Source organism: Sciurus vulgaris (genome assembly GCF_902686455.1).
Source record: "Sciurus vulgaris genome assembly, chromosome: 17".
Lineage (NCBI taxonomy): Eukaryota > Metazoa > Chordata > Mammalia > Rodentia > Sciuridae > Sciurus > Sciurus vulgaris.
The window spans coordinates 3,593,185-3,617,279 of record NC_136478.1 but is presented as its reverse complement, the minus strand read 5'-3'; the positions used below and the strand labels follow the sequence as shown (position 1 = coordinate 3,617,279).

Here is a 24,095-nt window from a genome sequence, read left to right as displayed (position 1 = left end):
CCAATTTTAATCATATAAAATATGGCGTGACGAGTGTCTCTCTTAAACGCCACCCCTCCCAGACGCTGACATGTCCCTATAAGACAAACCTCGAAAGCTTAGCACAGCTCCTGGTGGCTGTGGGGAGACGGCGTGTCCAGCCCTGGGCTGGGTGAGGACCTCTTCACCTCCGAGAGTCCTGTCTCCAGGACCAGTGGGCGGTGGGCTCCTCCGGCCCTGCTTCCTTGCCCCTTTAATGCTCACGAGCCTTTCCGGTGGGCACCGTGTCATCCCCGTTCTTACGTGTGCACGGGACCCCCGAGGGTGAGCGACCCGCCACAGCCGCCCTCCACTGTGCAGAGTGGCAGGTCTGGGACCTGGGCGTCCCGTGAGGCCCCACCTCCAGGCGCTGCTCCTGCGCTTGCTGTGGCTGGGTTCCAGAGTGCTCCAGGGTGCCCGCTGGGTTCCGGAGTGCTCCAGGATGCCCCGCTGGGTTCCGGAGTGCTCCAGGGTGCCCCGCTGGGTTCCGGAATGCTCCAGGGTGCCCCGCTGGGTTCCGGAGTGCTCCAGGGTGCCCCGCTGGGTTCCGGAGAGCTCCAGGGTGCCCCGCTGGGTTCCGGAGTGCTCCAGGGTGCCCCGCTGGGTTCCGGAGTGCTCCAGGGTGCCCCGCTGGGTTCCGGAGGGCTCCAGGGTGCCCCTGGGGTGCGGCAGAGGTCCCACTCGTGCTCACGCTCCTGGCTGCTGGCTGTGACCTACTTCTGCGTTTCTCCCCCAGCCCAAGTCATCCGCTGTGACACCAAGATGAAGGACAAGTGCAAGGGGTCTACCTGCAACAGGTGGGTCTGGGCTGGGCCCCTGCTGGCCCTCTTCCCCTGGGCCGCCACAGATGGATGGCAGTATGCTCGCTGCACGGAGCCAGCTGCCTGGAAACTCAGGGGCAGTTGGTCAGCGTTAAGTGGCTGTGACCAAATGCCCAATAAGAACAGCTTGGAGGAGGAAGAGCTGGTATTGGCTCAGTGTCCGAGGTTCAGTCCACGTCGGCCCCTCCACTGCTCTGGCCCAAGGTGTGGCCGTCGGGGAGGGAAGCTGCTCAGCCACGGCCGTCAGGAAGCGGAGGGGAAGGGGCCGCAGGGAGAGGCCCACCCCAGTGACCACCTCCTTGGCCACGCCCACCTGCCGATCCTGACCACGCAGACGGTCTGGTCACACTGGGATGGGCTGATTGGTTGTGGCTCTCACAGTCATTTCCCCTGCATGGACGTGGGGGACTTGGGGACACCTCACATCCAAGCCTAACAGTGGTGTTTGTTCCCTTCAAGGCTGTGCCAGGCCAGCCAGGAGCGTGTTCAGGGTCAGGGGTGCCCTGGCTGTGACAGCCAGCCTTTTCTCTGAATGCCGCCCCTGGTTAAGAGCTTGGCGCATGAGGTTGATCCCAGAGCAGGTCCAGCCTGGGCACTACTGGCACTGGGGCCAGATGAGTCTCTGGGGTGGGGCCGACAGTTCCCTGGCCTCTACCCAGCAGTTGCCAGTAGCAAGCCACCAAGTGCTGCCAACCCAAATGTCTGCAGGGATCGGCAGATTCTCCGAGGGGTAAGCTTGCCCCCAGGTGAGACCCACGGATCTGGGGGCGACCGGAGCACTGGGTCTCCTGGCCAGGTGTTTATTCCGCTGAGTGACTCAGGATGCGGGGAGGCTCACACCCTGCACCACCAGGAGGTGCCTGGGGGTCGTGAACTGAGACCCCCCCCACAGCCCAGTGACAGTCACAGTGGTGTGCGGGCAACTGGCTCTCAAGACGGCGATGGCAACGTGGGCCCGTGCCTGTCCCCGGGTGTGAGTACGCTCCCTGCCCGCGTTTCCAGCTGCCGTGTACAACTAGCTCAGTGTCCTCGGGTATTTAACAAGCTGTCCCTGCCAGCCAGAACCTGGCACCCCGTCCCACCAGTGCATGTTAGGGTCTTCCAGGGGCCTTTTAGAAGGGACTCATGCTAGCTGCCTCTGCCCGGTGACCCTGACTCTAAGAGGGCACAGCCTCTCTGTGGCCTTAGGGTTCTCGGCTTCTCCGAAAGCCTCCCTGGGAGATCGTGACCTGCAGTCCCCACTGTGAGCCCTAAACGGTGTGAGTGTCCTCAAACCCGAGAGCCTGGCGGGAGCTCCCTAACCAGACCCTCTGGAGCAAGGAGAAGGGTCTTCAGGCTGCACCTGGACAAGCCGCTGAGGCCTGCAGAGGCCACTCGGCTTTAGCTGAAAGGGGGTGAATGAGCCAGGTGGGGTGGGGGCTGGACAGAGGGGACTGGAGGACACAAGAATGACCTTGGTGGCAGATGCCAACTGCTGCCTGAAGCCTTCACCACACCCTGGGAAGCAAGCGGGTTCCTGGCCCCAGAGGCCCTGAACAGGTGATCAACAGGTCCCAGTCTGCCAGGGACAGTTCCTGTTTTGGAGACCCTGTAGTCCTGGGCCAATTGGGATGCTTGGTCACCTGGCTGGGAATGTAACTTAGACACGGTTCTGAAAGAAGCCAGGGAGTTGGAATGAGGTGCTCATGGCTTTGGGGTCTCCATGGTGCTCCCTCTGAGGGTCAGTCTCTCCCTCCATGTCTGGGTCTGTTCCCCCGCTCAAGGCTGGGTTTTCCAGCGGTGCCAAGTTACAGCTGTGTTGGGTTGTTTGTTAAATGCCAGCTGTCAAGTGGCAGATGTGTCATCCAGCTGAGGATACGAGGGTCTTGACTGATGCTTTAGGGCTAGGGCCCCTCCCACCTCTCTGTGACGAAGGGCTTGCAGGGCAGGCCCAGGTCCAGCAGGGCTGCCTAGCCAGGGCACCTTGGCATTGGCATATCCTGTGGGGCTGCTGTAGGCCCCTCCCACCTCTCTGTGATGAAGGGCTTGCAGGGCAGGCCCAGGTCCAGCAGGGCTGCCTAGCCAGGGCACCTTGGCATTGGCATATCCTGTGGGGCTGCTGTAGGGTCTGAGCAGGGCTATGGCCCTGTTGGTCCAGTGAGCGGCCAGCGTCTCCCTGGTCGTTGGACCCTGTAGGGGGCGGAGCCAGCGAGCGTGGCCCACACATGCTGAGCACGCTGCCAGGGGACAGCTGCCAGGGTGAGGCGCTGGGTCTTGGCAGCAGGCTGCCCGACTGTGCTTTCTGGCAGCGTGTAGCCAGCAGGTGTGGCACTTCACGTGGCCCCTCAGGTTCGTGGAGGGAAAACCATGTCACAGGAGAGGGGACCCTAATCACCTTCTGGGAATTCTGGCAGCCATTTGCCTAAAGCTGAGTGGAGTTATTTACAGCATCTGTTGAAAAGAGGGGGCGGTTTCTGTTTCTACCACGGGGACTTGGCACCAGGCTTGCCAGGAGGAGGACAGCCACTCAGACTCTGGCGGGCGTGTGGAACTCTGCACACGTGGGGCTGCTCCAGGGGTACAGGGGTCCTGGCTGCGGCCCCAGGTCCAGGTGGCCAGAGCGGGACTGGCCGAGGAGCCGCAGGGCCACAGGGTGCGTGACCACGCCGGAACTAGTGTGTCCTAGCGCTGGGTCAGGGCGACACTGCCCACCCCTGTGCCGGGCTAGGTGGGGCCTGGGTTCTGGACGGCTCCCAGGCGGGAGTTGATGGCAGGAAGCCTGGGGGACTGTCCAGGGACATGGCCGAAGCCTCCGGTCAGCGCACAGAGCTCATGCCCAGCTGCGGGCAGGAAGTGGCACAGCACCCCGAGAAACAATGGCTGCGGGCGCTGCGATGCTGAGAAGCATTCTCCTCACTGTCCCCGTAGGAAACGCAGCGCCACCTGTACAGGAGAGGCCACCAGAACCTCGGTGGGGCCTTCCCGCCCTCTTCTCTGCCCGCGCAGCTTCCTGAACGTCTCTTACGTATTGTCGCGTAGATTTACCAAAGTCCATGAAGAATCCTCAACACTTCGTCCTGAGTGGCTGCATAGTCCACTGACATTCGGCCACACGAAGTCGTGTTAGGCCATTTCAGGTCACCTGGGGCTTCTCCCCAGTTTCCACGGTTACAGTTCGGGTGTATGTAGGGCTGACTGTGTGACTGGTTGCTTAGGATGTGGACATAGGAGGGAAATTCCAGGGTCCATTGAGGTGACATGAAGGCGTTTGTGCTTGTGTGGTCCGGGAAGGAGCCCAGGCCTCACCCATGCTAGCCAGGTGCTCTCCCACGGAGCCCATGCCCTGCCTCCCTTCCCTGCTTTTTTGAGACGGGGTGTCCCTAAGTGTCCCAGGCTGGCCTGATCCTGCCATCCCCCTGCCTCAGCCCCCGGGGTGCTGGGGTCTCCCTTGAGGGCGAGTCTGTGGGGTCATGCACAGGAGCAGCTTCACTGAGGTGCCCTCCTTAAGTGCCCGGCGAGTGACAGCTAGAAAGCAGCTCTCGTCACCTGCACGTCCTTGGTGAGGGTTGGGGCTTCCGGTGCAGGTGAAGTCGCCTGTCCTGCTTCTGTGGCCCGTCTCCTCGACACCAAGCTTAAGCACTTGATAGTGGCCAAGAGCTGGGCGTGTGGGCTCCACGCCCCAGCCCAGGCCTGGGTAAACTGGCTTGCTCCAGAGCAATGGCGTCTCCATGAGTCACGCCTCTCTGAACGTGATAACGGGGCCATTGAAGAATATGATAAGATCGTGGTGAAGCCTAATCAGCGTGGTCATCTCTGAACCATTTTCTTTCTTCCGCTCAGGTATCAGTGCCCGGGAGGCTGCCTGAGCCACAAGGCAAAGATCTTCGGGTCTGTGTTTTATGAAAGTGTAAGTGTGGCCTGCGTTGCTCTGAGGGGTTCGGGTGATGCCGCCGCGTGTTTTTAAAGCGCTTGCCGCGTTCACGAGACAAGGCTTTCTTTCCACGCCCGGGTCAAACCTGGGGGTCTGGAACTGATCCGTGTGTGGGCTCAGGGGCTCCTAAGCCATCGCAGCCACCTGTGGGAACCGGGGCTGTCCTCAGAGGGCCTTCTGCATGTCAGCCCGGTTAGCATGCCCGACTGCATGAGGAGAAAGGGCTCTTGTCACCGTCCTTAGCTGGTAAGGCAATCAGATGAGCTCTTCAAGATAAGCAAGCCCAGGAACAAAGACGTGGTCATGGACAGGGCCCGTCAGAGGGCGGCGAGCCCTGGCCCCGGTCTTGGCTTCAGTGGGTGGGGACAAACATCTTGGGCATTGCTGCAAAGATGAATTCAGACTGAACTTGTGGCTTCCCCTCCCCCTCCCACAGTCGTCCAGCATCTGCCGGGCCGCCATCCATTCCGGAGTCCTGGATGACAAGGGAGGCCTGGTGGACATCACCAGGAACGGGCAAGTGCCCTTCTTTGTCAAGTCTCAGAGGCACGGCGTGGAGTCTTTGAGGTAACTGTTGTGTCTGTGCCCGGGGCTCCTTGAGGCAGCCTTTCCTGCTCCTCCCTGGGCTGGGAGCAGTCTCGTCAGCAGGGCAGGGGGAAAGCCGTGCCAGCCCACCGACATCTAAGTGGCGTGGAAGATTTCCTCCCGAGGGCCGGGCACAAGCCCGAGCAGCATCACCAGCCGCGACTTCCTTGCTGGTGAAGCTTTGTCCCTGGGGTGGCTACCCTGAGATGAGGGGCGCCAGAGGCTCCTTCGCTGGCTCCTGCTCTGCTGTGTGTTGGTGAAGAGGCGCAGTGTCACCCGGCGGTACTAACAGCCACCGTCTTTGCCATGTTTGAAGTGTGTCTTGCACACTTTAAAACCATTGTTCTGAGAGTCTGTAGGTTCCACTAGACTTCCATGAGCATCTTCCTGCAAAAGGGTTAGAAGCCCTGCTCTAGAACATTCTGAGAGCACTGGCACTTGGGAAGGACGGGCTGGGTGGGCACAGCTGTGCACAGGGTGTGAACTCCCACAAGCAGCCGGCACAGCCTGACCTGCATTTTCTTTTCCAGCAAATACAAGCCCTCCAGCTCCTTCATGGTGTCGAAAGTAAAAGGTGAGCCGGGGTCGCTTAGGGGACCTGCACGTGGGTGATTTCCAGGGTCGCTTAGGGGGCCCGCACGTGGGTGACCTCTAGGGTCCCTTAGGGGACCTGCGCGTGGTGACCTCCACTTTCCTGCCAGGCTCACTCCTGGAGTGGTGGCTCTGTGTCGGGAAGGTTTCTCAGAGGTTCCTTAAGAGGTCCTTGCTCCAGTTGGCGTCTAAACGTGCCTGCACTTGACTTCAGCCCCAGGTGGCTGAGTCAGAAACGGGTCTGGGGTGTCCTGTCGAAGGTCACCGAGTGCTGGTGCCGGCGCTGCAGTCACTAGTTGTTCCCTTGGGTGTGGGTCTCTGTCAGCGTGGTGGCAGTGGCTACCAGCTGCCCTGTGTTGAGAAGGATTCTGAGCCTCGTTGAGGACCCAGCAGGAAGCAGAGCTGGCTGGAGTCCCAGCGCCTGCCAGGGCAGGAAGGGAGCCCTGGGACAGTGAGGGGCGCTTGGCTGCCACCTCTGGCAGGTGCCTCCTGTCGCACCAGGGGGTCCCTGGCCATGTGGGGCGCGGCCGTGGGGGGCATGCTCCACCTGCACTGGAAGTGGAGGCGTGGCTGGTAGTTGTCCAAACACTCTCCTCATTTGCCCCAGGGGCAGGGGTGTTTGTTGCCTTTATAGAAATGTCAGGGAACTTGCCTCACGTCAAAAACCGTGCTCAAGTGCTCACCCCATTAAAACCCCATGAAACTTTTAAGATGTTTTAAAAACATTAACTTGACCTAAACTCTACTGGGTGACGATAACCACATCATTTGGGTGATGTCCTAGTTCATTTTCCCTGTATACCAAAAGCATGAACATTGGTGACTTTTAAGTTTGAAATGGATTAACTTACAAATTGATTATTTTTTCCCTGAAATAATTGTGGCTCAAGAATGTAAGTGCCTTAGGTATTCTTCTAAACCTGATTTTAATGACACCCCACCACCCCAGCATCCCACGGAATAGAAGTCCCTGAGGTATCGAGCCAGTCCCTTTGTTGACCTGTCCAAGTAATAGACGGGACCAGGGCCAGCAAACTCTGACCTGTGGGTGGAATCTGTCTGCTGCCTGTGTTTGTAAATAAAGCTTTATTAGCACACAGCCAGGGCCGCTTGTTACACATCAGCAGTGGGGCCTCTGCTGCAGTAGCAGTCAGGTGGTCTTGAGATGGACAGTAGGGCACACAAAGCTGGAAACGTTGACTAGCTGGAAGAAGTCGTCCAGCCCTGGCCTGGCGAGGCCCTACCGTCAGGGACCCCAGGGGGCAGTGCTGGAGCCGTCTTCTCACACTGCTGCTTAGACATCACAGCAGGCCTGAGGGAAGGAGCCCCGCTCAGGCCTGCTGGGGGCCTGACCTGTCCTTTGCCCCCTTCACAGTGCAGGACGTGGACTGCTACACCACTGTGGCTCAGCTCTGCCCATTCGAAAAGCCGGCCTCCCATTGCCCGAGGTGAGGAGGGGCAGCCCGGGGGCGGGGCTCGGGCAGGACTCCAGTGCCCTCCACAGGGAAGTGGACATGTCCCCCCAGACTGCACTGACCCCCAGAGAGGATTCTGTTCCTAAGAGGATGACCATTTCCCTCGAGCGCGACCTGTCACTCAGATCAGTCCAGAAATGCTGGGAGCTCCTCCTCTGTCCCCTTCAGTTAGCTCAGCGCTCCTATTTGTTGGCCTGTCGACTTTCAGCAGATCACTCTAGAAGTAACTTTTTAAAATTCGTTCTTTTTAGTTACACCTGAGAGTAGAGTATATTCTGCCATATCTATATAAACACGGAGCACATCTTTTTCTAATTAGGGTCCCTGTCTACAAGTCGTCTTTAAAGATACTTTTATTGAGGACCTCAGTAAAACTGGCCAGTGCCAGCTGACAACCCGACGGGTCTGACGGCTGTGTGCAGGCTGGTTCTCAGAGGATGGCACCGTCCCTCCTGAAGGGAAGGGTGTCCTAGCCACATCTGTCTAGCTCCTGGAGAGCCCCTTGGAGGTAGGACATGGAAAACTGGCCCTCAGTGGACTCAGAGAAGCCTCCTGAGCCAGAATAGGCCGGTGCCTCCTGGACCAGCTCACTGGTCCGTGGTCACCACGCAGCCTTCGGAAGAAAGTGCACGTCAGAGCTGCCCCATCAGAGCTAGCTCTCTGACTTAGCTGTGCCATGCGGTCAGGGACACAGTGGGTGTGAGCCCCTGGCATCTGAGGACCAGACAGGCCCCGGGGGCCTGGTGAGGAGGGCCCAGGAGCCCTCGCCTGGGCCTGGAGACACGTGGGTTCTGGAAGGTGGAGACCTGAGCGGTACCTTCAGGCAGAGGCCTGGCAGGGGCCTGGACTCCTTCCCCCGAGCCCTCTCCCTGGTGCTCACTGTCCCCCACCTCCTCGTTGATCCCCCTGAATGTTAAAATGCCTTAGAATATTAAAGAGAAGCAGAAGGAAGTAATTTCAGAAAATACAAACACCAGCAGAAACTTGGCAGAGTGAAGTATCCACAGTGTAGGTTTCTGACCTGCCATTCCGGGAGGAGTGGGAAAATTCGGGAGCTCTTAGACTCCCAAATTCTTTTTTCAAAGTCTCCACACACACACACACCCACTCTCCCTGCTCGCCCCTGCCCTGCTCCCTCAAGGCCTGCTTCAGCTCCTCTGCCTGGCCATCTTCCCTTCAAGAATTCTGCTGTCCCCGGCCAGCTGGCTCTTGGACGCCATTTTGGTTTCTTGGTCCCTGGGCTCCAACCTGTGGCAAAGTGTCCGCATAAACACAAAGACTTCTTCTTAAGTACAACTCGTGCTGCTTCCTGTTGGAGGCTCACCTAAAGTGCCCCCCCTCTAGTCTGAGGCGCTCTCTTCAGCTCTGTATCATGAGTTGGGCTGTGGAAACTGACCCACCGGATCTAGCCCTTGCCTCAGGTTATCAGCACCCCTGCCGGGAATGGCCTGTGACTCACAGAGGTGAGGCCTCCGCCCTCTCCTCCCCGCCCAGGGAAGTGGCCTAGAAAGGTCTGTGGATGATAATCTGCATGATAAACCCACAGTAGGAGCTGCAGCACCCAAGCATGGGGTGTCCCACCTCCCACCTCACCTCAGACTTATTTCCTTTTAACTTCTTGCCTGGTGTCCTTTTGCTTGGGGTTTTAAAGTTCTGCCTGTGTGTTTGGGAGGGCAGAAGTGTCCTTACCCCGCGGCAGTGGGACAGGCGTGGTCTTTCTTAAAGGACAAGAGGGCAGGATGGTCTCCTCCCACCTACAAACTCAGGTCTGGAAATCCAGACAGAGAGCCAGCTCGGGAGGGTCTACCCTCTGCTGATTGTCCCTCCCACGAATGCTGCTTATTTTCCAGAGTCCGCTGTCCTGCGCACTGTGGAGACGAGCCGTCCTACTGGGCCCCGGTGGTTGGCAGCAACGTCTATGCAGATGTGAGTACTCTGGCCTCATCTGTGGCCTCCTGAGACCTGCTAAGACCTCAGAGTCCTGGCCTGGGTACAGTGCCTGCAGTGAAATCTAGACTGTGGCTTCTGCAAGCAGCACCCCTTCTCCACGTCTCCAGGCCCCCCGCCCCACCCCGAGGCACAGGCGGGCCCGTGGCCTCGTCCCTCCCGGAGGGTTTTCTGGCTTTGTGTGCTCTGTGTCCCCAGCATCTCATGATCCCTCCATATCTGCTGTCACAGAGACGGCCCACGCCCTTGCTGCTTTTCCTTCTGCTCTGCACGCGCTTAGCTGAGAACACAGTCCCCACCCGACGCTTGCTCGTGACCCCCAGTCCCGCTTTGGAGGCTCCTTCCGTCGCCCTCCTAACTCCAGCAAGAAGCTCTGACCTGACTTCTCCCAAGTGGACACCCTAGAACTCGCCCAGAGCTGGGGACGTGGCCACCCAGAAACCTGAGCATGGTCCCAGCTCTCCTGCCAACAGGCTGTGTGACCTTGCCAAGTTGTCCACCTCTCTGTGGAATTGTCCGGAGCTGGGGTTGTGAAGTCCAGGGAGCCTCCCGGATCTGGATCCCATGACTGGGTCAGATGCTGGTCCCCAGCTAACATCTCACTCAGCTTTTCCTGGTCTTCTGGGAGGACCCTCCCTCCCCGGCCCCGCCTCCATCCTGCTCCATCTGCCTCCAATTGTTCCAGATTCCTGTAAATGTGAGGTTGCTTAGCTCTGTAAGGTCAAGGCAACCTTCATGACTAAGATTTTCTCCCTCCTCCTTTCTCTTTCCTCTTTAAATCAGCTTTTTTCCATCTTGAAATCTGTTCAGCTAAAATGGAGTTCTAAAAGTTAGGAACAAGGAACAAGTTAATGTGTAGCAATTGTCATACTAAATGCTGTGTTGCTATTAAGAGACGGAGATAGTGGTTTTAAAATGATTTTAAAATAGATGGATGGGCAAAGCTGTTTCACCCAAATACAAACAAAACAAGCAGGCGTGGCCGTGTCACCCGCTGACACAGTGGATTTTAAACTTACGTACATCAAATTGGACAAAGCAATTCCTGTGTCATCACACAGCAAGTGCAGTTTATGAAGTGGTAAGAAATCAAATCTGCACACATCAAACAACAGCTAAACACATGAAGCAAAGAAAGGAATAGAAAAATGCAGGGGAAACTTGATGGCTGAAACATAAAGCTGCTTTTTATTCGACACCTGCTATGTGTTAGGTCCCTTAGAAACACCATCTGTCCCCATTTTACAGAGGGGAAAACAAGGCTCGGATAACCTTCCCCAGATGACAGCGAGCACATGGCCCAGCTAGACGCAGGACACACCTGCTCTGCCTGCCCGAGCTCACCTGCGCCACGGTCACGCTGGCTGCGACAAGGTGTGGCTGGAAACCCAAGTGTGGTCTCTAACGGACGTGTTCACTCGGGTTGAGCTGCAGGCTGCAGGCTCCTGATGGGGCGGGCACCCCGCTCCGTTTGTTGAAGGGATGAATAAATGAAGGTGCTCCTGCCCAGAAGTTGGTACCGACAAAGCTCTTAAGGACAAGAAAGTCCAAGAGAGGACGGGAGGTAGAAGGTGGGCGGATCCTCCATCACAGAAGCTCTCTGCTGGCCTCGGTTTCTAGGTCAGTCTGAATTCTGGGAAGTGAGGCTTCTGGAAATGTCTGTTTAGCTAAGAGATTTATTTTGGGAGAGCCAGCCCCAGCCCTGCCAGGGCCTTGTAGTGCCCACAGTCCTGCCCGTTCACCAGAAGAGCGGCTCCTGGCCGCCCCGGCCTTGTGGTGGGAGCAGACAGAGGCGTCCGGGCGTGGCCTAGAGAGTGGAACCTGGGTTCAGGCCCAGTGAGCCAGCCGGACACACGTTCCCTGGTGTGGGACGCTGGGCCAGCCTCCCCCACCTCGTTCTCCCGGCCGTTCCCACTGCCCCTTGCTGCCTGGGAAGTTGCTGCATGGCCACATCCCAGGTCCCCTGCAGCCCCTTGGCTGGTGGTCCAGTGGAGCCAGGGCCTCTGCGTTGCTGGCAGGTCCCCAGTGGCACGCATGCCAGGGCTGTGAGATGCTCAGGGCAGGCCCCTCTGCAGATGCTCCCGAGAGCTACCGTGCTGGTCTGCTGCCCAGAGGCAGGAGCTCTGGGGTGGACGCGGCCACCAGGGCTTAGCCGCAGGGCCTGGGGCAGACATGGTTTGGGGAGGTAGTGAGTGTCCAGCGTTGGCGCACGTCAGGCCCAGGAAGGAGGGGAGCCCTGGCCCTCACAGGTGCCTGGCGAGGGGAGAGGCGTGGCTGGAGGGAGCTGGCACAGCCAGGGCCTCCTCGGAGTGGCCGGCTGCTGGCCCCCGAGGGCAGAGCCGCCAGGGAGCCGAGCCCTGAGCAGTGGCCTTGCCTGCTCCCTGAGGTGCGACCAGAGGCCACCTGCACCTGTGCTGGGCCTGGCGCCTGCTGGGTCCCCCGGGGTGCTCTGGGCAGATGGCGTCCATCTTCCCAACCACAGTTCCGAGCAGCCCCTCCTCCCGCCACCGAGTCTCAGCACCTGGTTATTTGCTTCATAGCTGAGGTGACAGCTCGTGTGTTTACTCCTCTCCTCTCTCAACTCCTTGAAGGTGGGGTCTTCTTTTGTTCCCTGCTGAATCCCACCTGTGCAGGGGATGGCACCTCATAGGGCTCAGAAACCCACCTGCTGAACACACAGAGGGACAGTGTTCCTTTCCTTGCTGTCTGTGGCACTGGGCATGGACCTGGCCTTGCCCGGGCTAGGCGAGCCCTCCACACTGACCACCCCAGCCTGTTGCCCTAGTGAACGGATGAGGCCAGGCCACAGAGACCCCCGAGGAGTCCAGGTCGCGCGGCGCACCTCCTGGCCATGTTGGTCCCGCCTGCAGGGTGCTCGGCCCTGCTGTGCTGGGCTCTGACCCACCTCCCTGTGCCCACAGTCGTCCAGCATCTGTAGGACGGCCGTGCACGCCGGCGCCATCAGGGACGACAGCGGCGGGTACGTGGACGTGATGCCTGTGGACAAGAAGAAGGCCTTTGCGGGCTCACTCAGGAATGGGGTGCAGTCGGAAAGGTAGGCCGGGCTCCGGGGCTCGCAGCAGAGCGTGGGTGGGCCGCGGTCATTCTGCACACAGCCCCACGAGCGGACTCTTTGTCTCCTTTCCTGTTCCAAGATCTGTTTTTCTATTTCCAATCGTGTTTTTGCAGAATATCTAGAATATCTAGAAACATCAGATAAGCCCAAAGGAAAACAAAACCCTGTCCCTCGCTGTCACCCGGGATCAGAGCTGTGGGCGTGGAGCCTTCTGTCCGAGTGCGCACGTCCGTCTGCCCTGTTCCCACTGGACAGATGGGATCAGTGTGGTTACGGAACAGTTGTGGAAACCTGCGTGGAATCCGGCCCCGGGCTGCCCTGCTCCTCCCCAGCGCCGAGCACGCCTCTTGTGTTCTCTGGGCCTCCCTGTCCTCCCCGCGAGACGGGACCACACAGTCCCGACCTCCTCGGCCGGCTGGCCCCTTTGAGCCAGGCCTGTCCAGGGCCAGAGGGGAGATGGGCTCTGGCAATGAACCCTCTGAGTGCCCGCCCGCCTGAGCGTGCGGTGACTCTGCCGCCAGCCCGGGTGCTGAGTCCACAGCTCCGCCTGCGCAGTGGGGTTGGGGCGAAGCTTAAGGAAGGGAAATTCCATTGAGTGAGTGGAGGGAAGCGAGGCAGCTGATGAGGTGGAATTTCCTGGCCACGCTGGAAAGGAGTCCCAGGACGCCCGTTGACTGAGCGCTTTGTGTCCCCGTTAAGAGCGCACAGCCTCCTGAGTTGGGGTGGCTGGGTTGTTCCCTCTGCCGCCACCCGAGCACAGCTCCACCACCTCCCTCTGGGCTGCTCCAGGACCCCAGGTGTGGCCTGCGGAAGAGGAAGGGAGGTAGTCTCAGAGAGGGGGCCTCCCCCCAACCTGGGCACCCCGTGAGGCCGCATCCCCGCGGTCTCCAGGGCCTTCCCCTGTGGGGGTGGCCGCAGCTGCCACACAGCAAGACCTGAGTCATTTCCTGCAGGCTCCCTGGAGCCGGGACCCTGCTCCTTCCTCCCCAACCTACGGCCTCCGTCCTGCGTCCTGTGGCTGGACCCTGAGGCTGTTGAGCTAACTGGCTCTCCTGTGCCTCCGTCCTCGCCCCCACGGGTGTAGCAAGGCTTCGGGTCTCCTGGGGGGGTCCCCAGACCAGCGGCCTCCAGATCAGCTGAATGTGTCAGAAAGCGCATTCCTGGGTCACCTGCCTGGCATGGCCCAGCAGACTATCACACACACTTGAGGCCCACCCTGGGCTGTAAGAACCGTGTGAAGGTGACCACGTGCCTGGCATAGACTCAGCACTGCCCACAGCCCCGTCTCCATGGCTCCACGCCCACGGATCCCACCAGCCACGGGGCAGAAACATCAGAGCAGAAAGCCGGTCCGCCCCAAACGTGTGCAGACTGTTCCCAAGCAGCACGCTGCGCCACCGTCCAGGTGACGTGCAGACGCTTCACAGCGGGCAGAGGGCGTGCCTGGGATACCTGGATCCTACGTAAGGGGCTTGAGCAACCTCAGGTCAGGGTGTGCCCCGAGGTCCCAGAGCCAGGTACCCACAAGTTCCAGGGATGGTACGTGAGCCAGATGTTTTATCATTACTCCTCCATTGCCCGGCATGGGGCCACACCTGTGATCCAGCTCTGAGGGAAGCGGAGGCAGGAGGATCTCAAGCTCCAGACCAGCCTGGGCCACTTAGTGGGACCCTGTCTCAACATAAATCGGTTTTTGGAAAGAAAGAGCTGGGCACGGCTGAGAGAGAACCGCCCGGTTCCAAGCCGGTGCTGTCATCGTTACGTGCTGCTCCTGGAGCACCCCGGCCAGGGCTGGGCCCCAGGAACCCATAGCCCAGGAGAGATGTGCACTGTGCCACACATGCCAGGCCGGAGGCACGTGGCAAGGGGCACCTGGGGCCCTGCTCTTCGCCTCGCCCACCGGGCTCCTTGATCAGGGCTCCCCGAGCCTGGTCCCTGGCCCTGCTCTGTCAGGTGGTCACCCTGAGACAGTCGGAGAAAGCCTGCGGCAGGCCGGGGGCCCTGCTGCCGTGACGCGGCCCGGGGTCTGTGTGGAGCCTGGAGGCGCAGGGTCCTCTCGTGTGGTGGCTCCCTCTGAGACCCGGCCTGCGTGCCTTCCCCCGGGACCAGGAGTAGAGGACTCGCGGACTCTGGCGGGTGCCCCATGTCACCCTGGCAGCACCTGCTCGTCCGCGCAGGCAGCCTCCTCCTGGGAGCGTCGGCCTCGTGGAGCTGTGCCCCATGGGGGACAGGCAGCACCAAAGTGAGGCCCCATCTCAGGCCCAGCATCACCGTCGGGGATGGATGCTGCGGGAGATGAGATCTCAACGAGTCCAGTGTACTGACCAGGGTCCCTGGTGACTAGGTTCCAGCAGAGAGGTCTGCAGAGATGCCTCTGTGGCCATATCCTGTCCTTCCCTGAGTCGATGAGGCCTCGGCCCCCTTGTCCTGCAGAGCAGTGAGGCCCAGGGGCCTCCCCAGCCCATCCCCACCTGGGATGTGGGGACCTATTTTGGAGGCAGAGGTTGGCTTTGGCCCTGATGGCTGCTGAGACCCTGGCAGGATCACACAGGTCCCAAGGGAGATAGGGCGTGGGACGTGCTGTGACCAGTGTGACAAATAGCATTTTAAATTTACGGAACCCTTCAATCAAGCACACAAGCCCGCAGGTGCTCCCGAGAGGAGCTGGCTCGAGGCCGAGGCTGGCTGGCTTCAGGGCGTGGGTTTCACAATGGCCCTTTGAGAAGAGGGTTTCCTGGAAGTTATGAAAGGCGGCCGTGGGGTGGGGGGAACCACCTTCTCGGAGAGGTCGGAAGAGGGATCAGGAGGGGCCGTGACTCTGGACCCTGCTGGCCTTGTCTCCTTGGGGAAGAAGCTGGCCTTCCAGATGGCGTCACCTGAGCCTTTTCTTAGACCAGGCCTGTGTTTTGACAGATTTCCCAGGAGATTGGGAAACAGCAACAGTGACGGCGTCCCTGGTCCCTCAGTCTTTAAAACGTCCCCCGTGTGCAGAGGTGTGCGCGGCGGGGCTTTGGTCTGACTAGTGCGTTCACTCAACATTGAGGGCAGCCCCTCTGTGCCAGGGGCCGGGGACACAGCAGGGAACAGAAGGGACAGAAGCGCCCATCTTCAAAGGGCTGGTGTCCACGGTGCAGGGCCAACAGGCGCGAACGCCAAGCCACACACTGGATTCCACAGCTCCTCGGGGCCCTGGTGAGCGCGGCAGCAGGAAGACTCGGGCAGGTGGTCTCCTCCACCTCTCCATCAGCTCCATCTCCCATCCCGAGAGGAATCGCCAGCGAGGAGTCGGCATCTTTCTCTGCAGCGGCTGGAGACCTGGTCTGTCCACACCTTGGTTCAGTGGCCACCTGTCGCTGGCGGGCAGCCTCGCTCTGCACATCTCAGGGGCAGGGCAACTCAGATCTGCTTCTAGGGATTAGAAAGGCAAAAGCCACTGACCCCGTTCCGGGTCCGATGGGCTCCCACGCTCCGTAGCTTGTCTCCGGTCTCCCCGTCTACGCCCAGCAGTGCATCCGATCCCCAGGGGCCCTGAAGGCTGGGCTGTCACTGTCCATGCCTTGTTAGAAAGGAAAGGGAAGGCCGGGCACAGTGGTGCACGCCTGTAACCCCAGCAGCTCATGAGGCTGAGGCAGGAGGATCGCAAGTTCAAAGCCAGCCTCAGCAAAGGCCAGGAGCTAAGCAACTCAGTGAAACCCTGTCTCTCTCTACATAAAAAATACCAAAAAACAGTGCTGGGGAATGTGGCTCAGTGGTCCAGTGCCCCTGAGATCAATCCCAGGTGCCCCCCCCAAAAAAAAGAAGAAAGGAAAGGGAGGAAAAGTGGTTAAGCAACTTGCCCAAGGGCAGCCGGCCGGCTAGGGCAGAGCCGGGCTTGGCCCAGCTGTCCAGAGCTCCGGGCTCTGGACCCTGCTTCCTCCTGCCAGACCCCTCCCAGGGGGAGCCCAGGCCGCCCGGATGCCGCTGCACGTGCTTCTGTCTTTACAAATACTCATTATACAGGAAAGGTGTGCTGTTATTTAAATAATCGGGCTGGAAAGTAGAAAACCAGAGTCCCTGCAGCCCCCAGTCTCTGTTAACTGCTTGTTTATAGCTTGTCCTGAACTTTTGGAGCTGTGCACACCTAAAAATGAAAACGGAGCTCGTGAGATACCCATTCTGAAACTTCCTTTCCCTCAAACAGCGTGCATCCATGTGTGAGCTGAGAGCTCGGTGGCTCCCTGGGCAGGTGTCTGTAGGCTCATTCGTTGGTCCTCGCTGTGTGTGGGCATGTCCTCACCTGGACAGGATGAGGTCTAGGCCCGGGGATGTGGGACTGTGCAGCTTCTGCCTGCTGAGCTCCTGCTCCATGCCAGTCCCTGTCCCAGGCCCCTCTGGAGAAGCTGGCTCTGTTCACGTCCCTGAGGAGTGATGAGCACTTTCATGAACAGACCCAGTTTACAGACGTGAAACTGAGGCTCAGAGAAAGGTTCACCAAGGTCCCGCCAACGGGCTCTGTGGCCGTTCTGCTGACTCTTGTGTTTCTGATCAGCAGAGGCACAAGACTTTCGGAGAGCAGGGTTGGAATCCTTCAGAGAAAAGATGTCAGTGTGCCAGGCTCCGCTGTGCTTGTGCAGGCCACGTGTTGGTGCCTGCAGGCTTGTCCCTGACGTTGCTTAATAATGAGAGAAATCACTCCTCAGGAGGCCCAGCGGTCCTCTTCTCCCCTTCCACACTGGCCACGGGCAGTGGCCCCTCCAGGACGCCCAGACCTCTCCCGGGAGAGCCACACCCCTCTGCACCTGCTGTCCTCCGCCTCTCGCAGTCTGCCGTGGGCCCAGGGGCCAGCTCTTCCCTGAGTAGGACTGGGCCCTGCAGGGAGGAAGCAGTGTCCGGGCTGCTCTCTGCAGGGGCCCCGGGCCTGCCCTGGCCTGGCTTCGCAGCCTCCTGCCCACCGACTCCCAGACAGCTCAACACCCACACCCAGCCAACGCCACGGACACTCTGGTGTTTCCTTTGTGATTTCTGTTTACACACGAGCACTTGTTCCAGGAAGGGATCACGCCCTTGACGGGTCCAAGCCCGACCGCCATCCCTGTGGTGAGCAGCATCCCGCGCACAGACCGCTCCTTTTGTCTCGGTCACCAACAGGTTGTTTGTCTTTTACTGTGATAAACAAACCACAAAGAACATCTTTGCACAAGCACGAGCACTTCCTGCCACTCTCCTGAGCCAACTTCCCTTTAGCGGAATGGCCGAGCCTCCGAGCATCTCCTGTGTCATGTGCACATCTCCAGCGTGACCCCCGTTAATGGCTTTCTGCTGCACAAGGAACAAAGTCCACCCCTTACCATGGAAGGCCACACCTGCTCCAGCCCCTGCCCACGTCTCTGGCAGTGCCTGGCCGCTGCTCCTCCAGCTCACCACCTTCGCTTTACTCCTGGGACACATGGAGACCATTCCTGCCCCGGGGCCTTGGCACCTGCTCTAATCCAATTCTGGGCCCCCTCAACTCCTGTTTGAGCTGGGCTGGGTCCCCTGGTCATGTGGTCATGTCGCCTTCCTGGGACACTTCCTCCTGCCTGAGCGTTCCCACTGCAGTTGCCCACCCCCCCAGCTGGTCTCCGCTGTCACCCCCAGGATTCAGACTCCCTGGACTGTTTCTTACACATATTTAGCTGCTTTTCTCCCCTACCCAGACCGTGGGCTCCATGACAGCACGAACCCGGCAGTCCTGCGGACCCTACCACCCTGGCACTGAGCACAGCACCTGGCACTCAGTAGGTTCTCAGTAACTGCTGGTTAAATGACCGGCAAACTGCCGAGTCCAGAAGGGGTGGAAGGAGTCTGAACACCTTTATGAAACAGTAGCTCTCGAGGGCTGCACGGCATACTCTGCCTGAACGAACTGTACCGCTTGCCTTCCTCTCACATGCATCCTGGTGCTGATGGTGACCCAGAGAGTCGGGGGGCTGGCCAGCGGGGCAGGCTGGGCAGAAAGGCCTTGACCGTCAGACCAGGCCTTCCATCGAGCATGGCCATTGCACCTGCACCAAACGGCATTCGGCGTGAACAGACGGGCCAAGGTCCCTCCACCAGCCCAGGCCCAGATGCCTCCCTGGGGCCGAGGAGGGGACCCGCCCAGCGTCGACAGCACACATGGATGCCCTGGGTGGCCGTGTGAGGGCGCGCTGCTCCCTACTCTGCCTCCAAGGTGATCGGGCATTTCAGGGGACGTCAGGTGGGTCCAGGCCAGGTGGGCCTCGGAGTGGACGGCAGCCTGAATAAGAACCCCGCCGCATCCACGCACCCCTGGCCCCCGGGAATTGGGGGGACACTGGCAGCTTTCCCAGCATGGCTGTCCTGCAGGCAGAGGCGCCAGGCAGTGGTGGCCCCGGTGGCTCCAGTGGCTCCCCAGGACCCTTCACTGGGCAGAGAAGCCCAGACCCAGGGAAGCTGTGAAGTCTGAGATTTCCAGGAACCAGCAGGGCAGCCAGGGCCCAGCCCGCTGTCCGACGCAGGCACTTCCTCTTGACAAGGGGAGCTGCTGGCCGCGGAGGCCCTGTGAGCTCGAGGCCCGCTGTGTCTTGGCTCTCGGCCCTCCTGCCGAGCACACCCTTCCGACCCACACTTCCGAGGCTCCGTCTCGGGGTCCCTAGGAGCGTGGCGCTGCCCAGGAAGACAGAAAAACCAGGAACTCCAAGCAGCTGGTCTTGAGGACTCAGTCTCCACGAGGCTCCCCAGTCCTAGCCATCTGTGGAGTCCAGGCGTCGAGGCCAGTCTGGGTCTCTCATCCCCAGCGGGGCCCCAGAGGAAACTGTGCTGCTCATCAGTCACGACTGGGACGTTCATCTTCTGCTCACATTCGATTGGTATTAGGCAAGTGCAAGTCACAGCTGTCTGGATGCCCTTCCCGGCCCTTGACTGGCCGAGGACAGTGCTGGTGGTGACCTGGGCTGGCTGCTCACAGGCTGAAACGCCGCCTCACAAGCCTGCTCGGGGCTGTCAGCTCTGTGACTCTCGGGGAGCCGTTTGCCAGCACCCTTGCGCTGGCCCAGCAGTCCACGCCAGGGGCTTGTCCTTAAGACACACGTAAGATGCCAAAAGCACCCTGGACAGGGAGGCCCTTGTTCGCCAAGCACGTGATTAACAAGAACTAGACCCACAGACGGCGTCCAGGCCGAGAGGGCGTGCGCCCAGAGAGCACTGTGTCGGGAGCAGCAGACCCAGGCGGCTCTCCGTGCACAGAGGACGGCGTGCCAATGCACAGGAAGCAGCAGGTGCCAGAGCAGGCAGGCCATCTGGGTCGGCCACGCACGTGCACGCGGGGTGAAGATGGGCAAGGAAACGCGAGATTGTTCACAAGTGCACCAGGGCCTCTGAAGCAGGGGCGAGGCAGCCAGGCCTCTCCTGCTCCCGTTCAATCGTGCTATAGAAAAGGCACCTGCCGCGCCTGCCCACGGTGAAGCTGGGCCTCCCCAGCACGCCGAGCGGGAAAACTGACTCAGTGGCCCAAAGGAAGGGCCACAGTGGGGCTGCAGAGCACAGAGCTCTTAGAAGGCCAGTCCCCTTCCTCGTGGCCCCGAAGCTGGTGGCGACCTCAGGTTTCATGCCAGTCACATCATCTGTAAGTCACAGAGTTGACAACTTGGACCTCGTCACGATTTAAACCTTTGAACCTTCCTAACAGGCGGCGTTGACAATGTGACAGGCAGGACACAGACGGGACGTTCTTGCCAACTGCGTCCAACGAGGGTCTTCCTGTATGCGCCACCCTGCATGAACTCCGACCCCTCGTGTCAGCAGGGGCCTGGGGGAGCTGGAAACCACTGAGGAGAGGTTTCGCCCGTGGGTGCACCGGCGGCTGATCAGTCCACACTGGAAAGGTCGTTAGCAAAATGCAAATTCAAACCACAAAGAGAGACCACCGCACACCCACCAGCATGGCCACCAGACAGGCAGGAGCCAGCGCTGGTGGGGACACACCTGGTGCAGCTGCTGCACAGCCCGCTGGGGTTTTAAGAAACTCACGAGCCAGCAGCCCCGCTCATCCATGAAATTCCCCAAAGAGAGGAGCACATCTGTCATCCACCGAGAAGATCACGCACAAATGCTCCTTGCCATACTATGCACAGCAGCCAGAAAGAGGAAGAAGTCCAAATGTCCAGCTGGGTGCAGAGGCTCATGCCTGTAATCCCAGCGACTCAGGAGACTGAGGCAGGAGGATCCCAAGTTCAAAGCCAGCCTCAGCAACTTAGTGAGACCCTGTCTCAAAATAAAAATAAAAGGAGCTGGAAATACGGCTTAGTGGTAGAGCACCCCTGGGTTCAAGCCCTCGTACCAAAACATAAAAAATAAAAATTCAGATGTCCATCAGCTGAGGAATGGGCCCCAAGATGTGGCCCCCCTGCAATGGAGTCGTCCTCGGCCATAAAAGGAGTGGGGTTCTGATCCTGCCGCAGCATGCAGGCAGACCCGGGCGCCACGCTGTGTGAAGAAGCAGAGGTGGAAGAACCCCGTGTGACTCCACCACACGCCCCAGCAGGAGGGGCCATGGGGCAGCAGGAGGGGCGCGGTGTGACAGCACGAGGGTCTCTCAGAGCGACTGAAATGATCCGAACTCGATCGTGCAGTGAGTGCCGGACCCGTCTGGTCTTTGAAAACCGCCGAGCCCTGCACTGCCCAAGCTGATTCGCCGTGCGCTGTGCTGCCGTAAAGCTGGTCAGCTGCAGGGCGCAGCTCTGGCCTCAGAGTTTGGGTTGGCCGTATGACCTTGGGTTGGCAGCATTATTTCTTGGTGCCTGTGTCTCCTCTCTGGGGAGCAGGGACCTAGGACAGCCCTCCCAGGAGGAAGGAGGCCCAGGGGTACCAGGTGGAGATCCTGGTGGAGCCTGTTCCAGAGCCCTGTGTGTTCTGGCACCGTCTAGAACCTGTCCTCCAGGTGGCCATGATCTGGTGGGAGGTGTGGCCAACACCATGTGGTGGTCCTGGAGGGTGGGCGCAGCTCAGCAGGCCGGGGCCAGAGCCTCCCCAGTTGGGCTAAGGCGCTTACCAGCCCTGACCTAGATTCAGACTGGGCTCATCTGCAGAGGAAGCAGGGCTTGCCAGGTCCCTGACTCACCCCAGGCCGCGGGGGCGTCCCCCGTCCCTCGGCGGGGCTGCCCACAGAGCCCAGCGCTCCTGCCTGCCCTTCTCCCTCAGTAACAGCCTCTCCTTCTCTTCCAGCCTGAGCGCGCCCGGGGATGGGAAGGCCTTCCGGATCTTCGCAGTCAGGCAATGAGCAGCAACGGACACGGGCGTCCTCAGGAGGGCTTCGGGATTTTGCTTTGGTTTTGATTTTGTCATTTGGGGTGGGGTGGGTGGGGACAGAGTCAGGAGCCTCCTGTGAGTGGTGTTCAGTGCCGTGCCCTCCGTGGCCTTGGCCAGGGTGAAGTGCAGCCCTGCCCCCTGGAGCAAGGGCATCCTCGGGGCCATTGCTCAGCGGCCAGGCCTGGGGCCTCCGCCTGGGTGCCCTCTGCCCTCTCCAAGGGGACAGTTGCCAAGGTGCTCCTGGCCACAGGTTCTTTTGTGGGTGGAGGGGGAGGATGCAAACCCTCTAGAGAGACGGAGGCGCTGGGGGCGTGGCAGGCCAGGGCGCAGGCCGGGGAGAGCTCGGGAAGTGGGGTATAAAGTAGTTATTTAAAAATAAACAGCCACAGTCCGTCCGTACCAATGGAGAAAACATGGGTCTAGTGTTTGCTGGTCAGACAAACGCGCTGAGCGAGAGGCGGCAGCCAGAGCCCGCGGTCCCGATGGGCGTGCGTGTGGCCGAGTGCTGGCAGTGCTGGTGACGAGAGGTCAGCGGCTCCAGAGGTTCGCCTGTGTCCGTCACTGCTTCGTCCCTGTGGCCCGTCTGTTTCCCGCTGTGACTTTGGTCTCATTGAGGACTGATGAACCAGGACCTTCCCTCCGTGCAGCCTGACGCCCACCCCGCTGGCCTCGGGGTTCTCGTTCTCTGTCGGCCTCGCTGGGCAGCAGCCTGAGGCCGCCCCCTCAGCTCCCAGCCTGGGCGCCGCTTGTTAAGCACCCATGCGATGTGCCAGCCCCTGCTTAGCTGACCCGTTTTTTGAGCAGTGGGAGGAAGTTCCTGGGCACCTTCCTCACCGAGGTTAGTGGCTCCGCCTGTGGTCGCCCGGCGGCCAGGCGGTATAGCAGCAGAGATGGCAGCCTGGACACACCTCCTTTCCTGTTTTTGTGGGTGCGTCCTGCCAGAGGTCCCGAGGCCCCAGCAGCGTGGTGCTCGCTGGCGTCCCTCCCTTGTAAAAGGTCTTCATACACCAGACCAGAAACCCCGGGTGAAATGAAATACCCTTTAGTAAACAGCGTCCCTCAGCGAAGGCGGAATCCCACCTCCAGCCAAGGCCAGCCAGTACTCCACTTGTGTGAGCCCTGGTTTCAAATCCGATCCTTCTCCAGCAAAACCTCGCTTAGGCAAAAGAACAAGCAGAGAGTAAGCAAAAGAGCTAAGCCAGTCTGGCCATGGAGCTCTACCAGGGTGGTGCCTTCTCTGTTCCCTAATTAATTCAGAAATTGAAGGTTAAAGCCTTTAAAAAAAAAAAAAAAAAAAAAAAACTTAGAGAATTTGTAAAAAGCAATTGAACTCTTGGCTTGACTGAGCGGAACTCGGCAGGCTGTTTCTCTCTGTGCTGTGGCCGCCATGACTCATAAACACCGACCCTCCCGCCCCACGCAGCACAGCGAGAGGATTTGTTCAGCCTGCTGGGTAGCGAGGCTAGATCCCACCAGACAACTGGGGACCTCAGCATGCAAGGTGCCCCCTGCCCACTCTGGCTGTGGCCAGGTCACTGCTGCAGGGACAGTGAGATCACTGGGGGTCAGGGCTCCTCCGTGGGTCATGGAATCAGTGAAGGGTCCGGGAGATCCAGCTGGCTTGCCTCTGGTGTATTCAGGCATGGGAGCTGAGGCGTCCAGTGTGAGTTGGCCCCATTGCTTAGGAACACAGCTGCGGGTTCCTTCCTGCCTCCTCTGCCAGCCTCCAACAGGAGGCCAAGGCCCCACCAGAGCCATGCCTGGCAGCTTCTTCCCCATGACCATTTTGAAACTGGAACCATTTTTTCCCCCAGAAAATGGAAATAAGATACTAATGCTACGCCCCTGTGATTGGGGACCACCTCTGACTGCAGCCAGCAGTGCCCAGTGCCTTCAGCACAGCCGTGCTCGGAGATGTGCCCGGCCCAGGGTGTCAATGGGCTCCTGCCCTGCAGACCGTCTGCGTCCACCCACGCGGGTCCCTGGGCTAGCTGGTTCCCACAGTATCTGTAGGCTCACCTAGCCCGCAGTTGATGTGTGTGCTTTTTTCTATGAAAAATGATGTATTTTACCACTTCCTGTGTACAAAGTTCATTGTGTTTTCTGTGCTTTGCGTGAACACGGGCCACTTGGTTGTTGCTTTGTTTCAATAAAACTGGTTTGATTTCTAAGATGACCCCGTGACCACAACGAGTCTGAACAATCTGTGAAATGCACCTTTATGACGTCCTCTTGGTCCCTTGGCTGCTCCCGGCGACAGCTGCCCGGAGGCCGGGTGCCCCGAGCTGTAGTGATGTTGTGGAGCCCGGCCGAGACCCGTCCGGGCCTGCGATCTGCCAAAGCGCAGCAGGGCCTGCGGCTGCGTCTCCAGGTCCCGCCGTGACCGG

At 59.8% G+C, this 24,095-nt stretch overlaps 1 protein-coding gene across 1 annotated transcript in view; it reads left to right on the top strand.

Moving 5' to 3' along the window:
* The window catches only part of CRISPLD2 (cysteine rich secretory protein LCCL domain containing 2), a 53,053-nt gene extending 29,174 nt beyond the window's left edge, over positions 1 to 23,879 (top strand). The window contains exons 8-15 of the mRNA XM_079117572.1: positions 755 to 815; positions 4,659 to 4,725; positions 5,186 to 5,316; positions 5,865 to 5,908; positions 7,301 to 7,373; positions 9,251 to 9,326; positions 12,269 to 12,402; positions 21,625 to 23,879. Of these exons, the coding sequence (XP_078973698.1) occupies positions 755 to 815; positions 4,659 to 4,725; positions 5,186 to 5,316; positions 5,865 to 5,908; positions 7,301 to 7,373; positions 9,251 to 9,326; positions 12,269 to 12,402; positions 21,625 to 21,679 (641 nt within the window). The 3' untranslated portion in view covers positions 21,680 to 23,879. The remainder of the gene's footprint in view (positions 1 to 754; positions 816 to 4,658; positions 4,726 to 5,185; positions 5,317 to 5,864; positions 5,909 to 7,300; positions 7,374 to 9,250; positions 9,327 to 12,268; positions 12,403 to 21,624) is intronic.
* The last annotated feature ends 216 nt before the right edge of the window (positions 23,880 to 24,095 follow it).